The sequence below is a fragment of the Merops nubicus genome, unplaced genomic scaffold, assembly GCF_000691845.1.
Source record: "Merops nubicus isolate BGI_N331 unplaced genomic scaffold, ASM69184v1 scaffold23874, whole genome shotgun sequence".
In the NCBI taxonomy this organism is placed as follows: Eukaryota; Metazoa; Chordata; class Aves; order Coraciiformes; family Meropidae; genus Merops; species Merops nubicus.
Window position 1 is genome coordinate 1 of NW_008606602.1, and position 1,246 is coordinate 1,246.

General features: G+C 55.3%; 1 protein-coding gene across 1 annotated transcript in view; it reads left to right on the forward strand.

Annotated features, from left to right (window-relative positions):
- Positions 1–655: 655 nt before the first annotated feature.
- The window catches only part of NUDC (nudC nuclear distribution protein), a gene marked incomplete at its 5' end in the record, with an annotated part of 8,567 nt that continues 7,976 nt past the window's right edge, over positions 656–1,246 (forward strand). Inside the window, one exon of the mRNA XM_008939711.1 lies at positions 656–733. Coding sequence (XP_008937959.1) covers positions 656–733 — 78 coding nt within the window. The remainder of the gene's footprint in view (positions 734–1,246) is intronic.

Here is a 1,246-nt window from a genome sequence, read left to right on the forward strand (position 1 = left end):
CAACCCAAACCCTTCCATGAGTCTGTGGTTGAGTGTGGATGTGGTTCCCATCCTCCTGGCCAGGGCTCTGCTGCCACATCTCCCAGTTCCCACCCTGTTGACTCTGGCTGGGGGCCCTGGGCACTGCTCTGGGGAGGGCTGGGCAGTGCAGGGACATCCAGCTTGGGAAGGGTTTGGAGGGACAGCCCTATTCACAGCTCCTCCTGCTGTACTGAAATCTGATTGACATACCAACAGGACAGAATTCCTGGGAAATTAAGATTAGCCAAATGTGGTGTGAGTTGGGGTTTCCCCAGGGCTGTTTGGGGGTGCCAGTTCCTGACTGCAAATTCCTCAGCAGTCTCTGGCAGCTTGGGGTACTGGAGTGACCTGAGAGGACACTGCTTGTCCTATCCTTGTAAACCACACAAATGCCTCTTTTCTTCTGGAAACTGAGAATCCAGGAGCTGGATCTCCACAGAAACCACTGAATCTTTTCCCAGGAAAACAGCCCCAGGGCTGGTTCCAGTACGGTCCTGGCACAGGCAGAGGCAGAGGTGGGGGGTACAAAGAGTAGAGGCTGCTGAGGAGCCACGAGATGGCTTGGGGGGGTTTCTCTCACTACTCTTTTTTTCTCTGCCCCCTTCTCCTGCCCCCTCCCTGCCTCCTCCCCCAGCTGGTGAACACCTTCTTCAGCTTCCTGAGGCGTAAGACGGATTTCTTCACTGGTGGAGAAGATGGAGTGGCAGAGAAGGTAAAAAAAAAAAAAACAAATCCTCCAGCTCTTTTTTTACCTTCTCACTTACACACCACCCCCATCTGGGCCACCCTCAGACTCCCCTCAGGGCAGCTGGGGCCGAGCAGCCTGTGCTGCTGGTGGATCTCTGATCAGCTGTCCCCCCTGTCCCAGGGGAGGCACACACACAGCTGCTGGCTCCAGCTGGACCAGTGGAGCAGAGGGGGGTTTTTTTTTTTGCCACACTCTGGCCAAAGGCTTGTTTGGAAAGTAAATGTGCCAGACCCAGTGACTGCACGGTGACAGACACCGTGGTGGTGATAACCCTGGGTTACCTTGTTTGCTCATCACAGAAACAGCCCAAAGTCCACGGCCCTGGGCCTTTGTCTCGGGGCTGTGGTGCTGCTTCAGGGTGGGGAGAGAAGTTTTGGGGGGTCTGGGTGGCCTCCTGGCAGCCTGAGCATCTCCTGTGCTGTGGGTGTTCCTCACCCTGCTCAAGGAAAACTTGAAAAATGAAATTGTCTCCCTGTA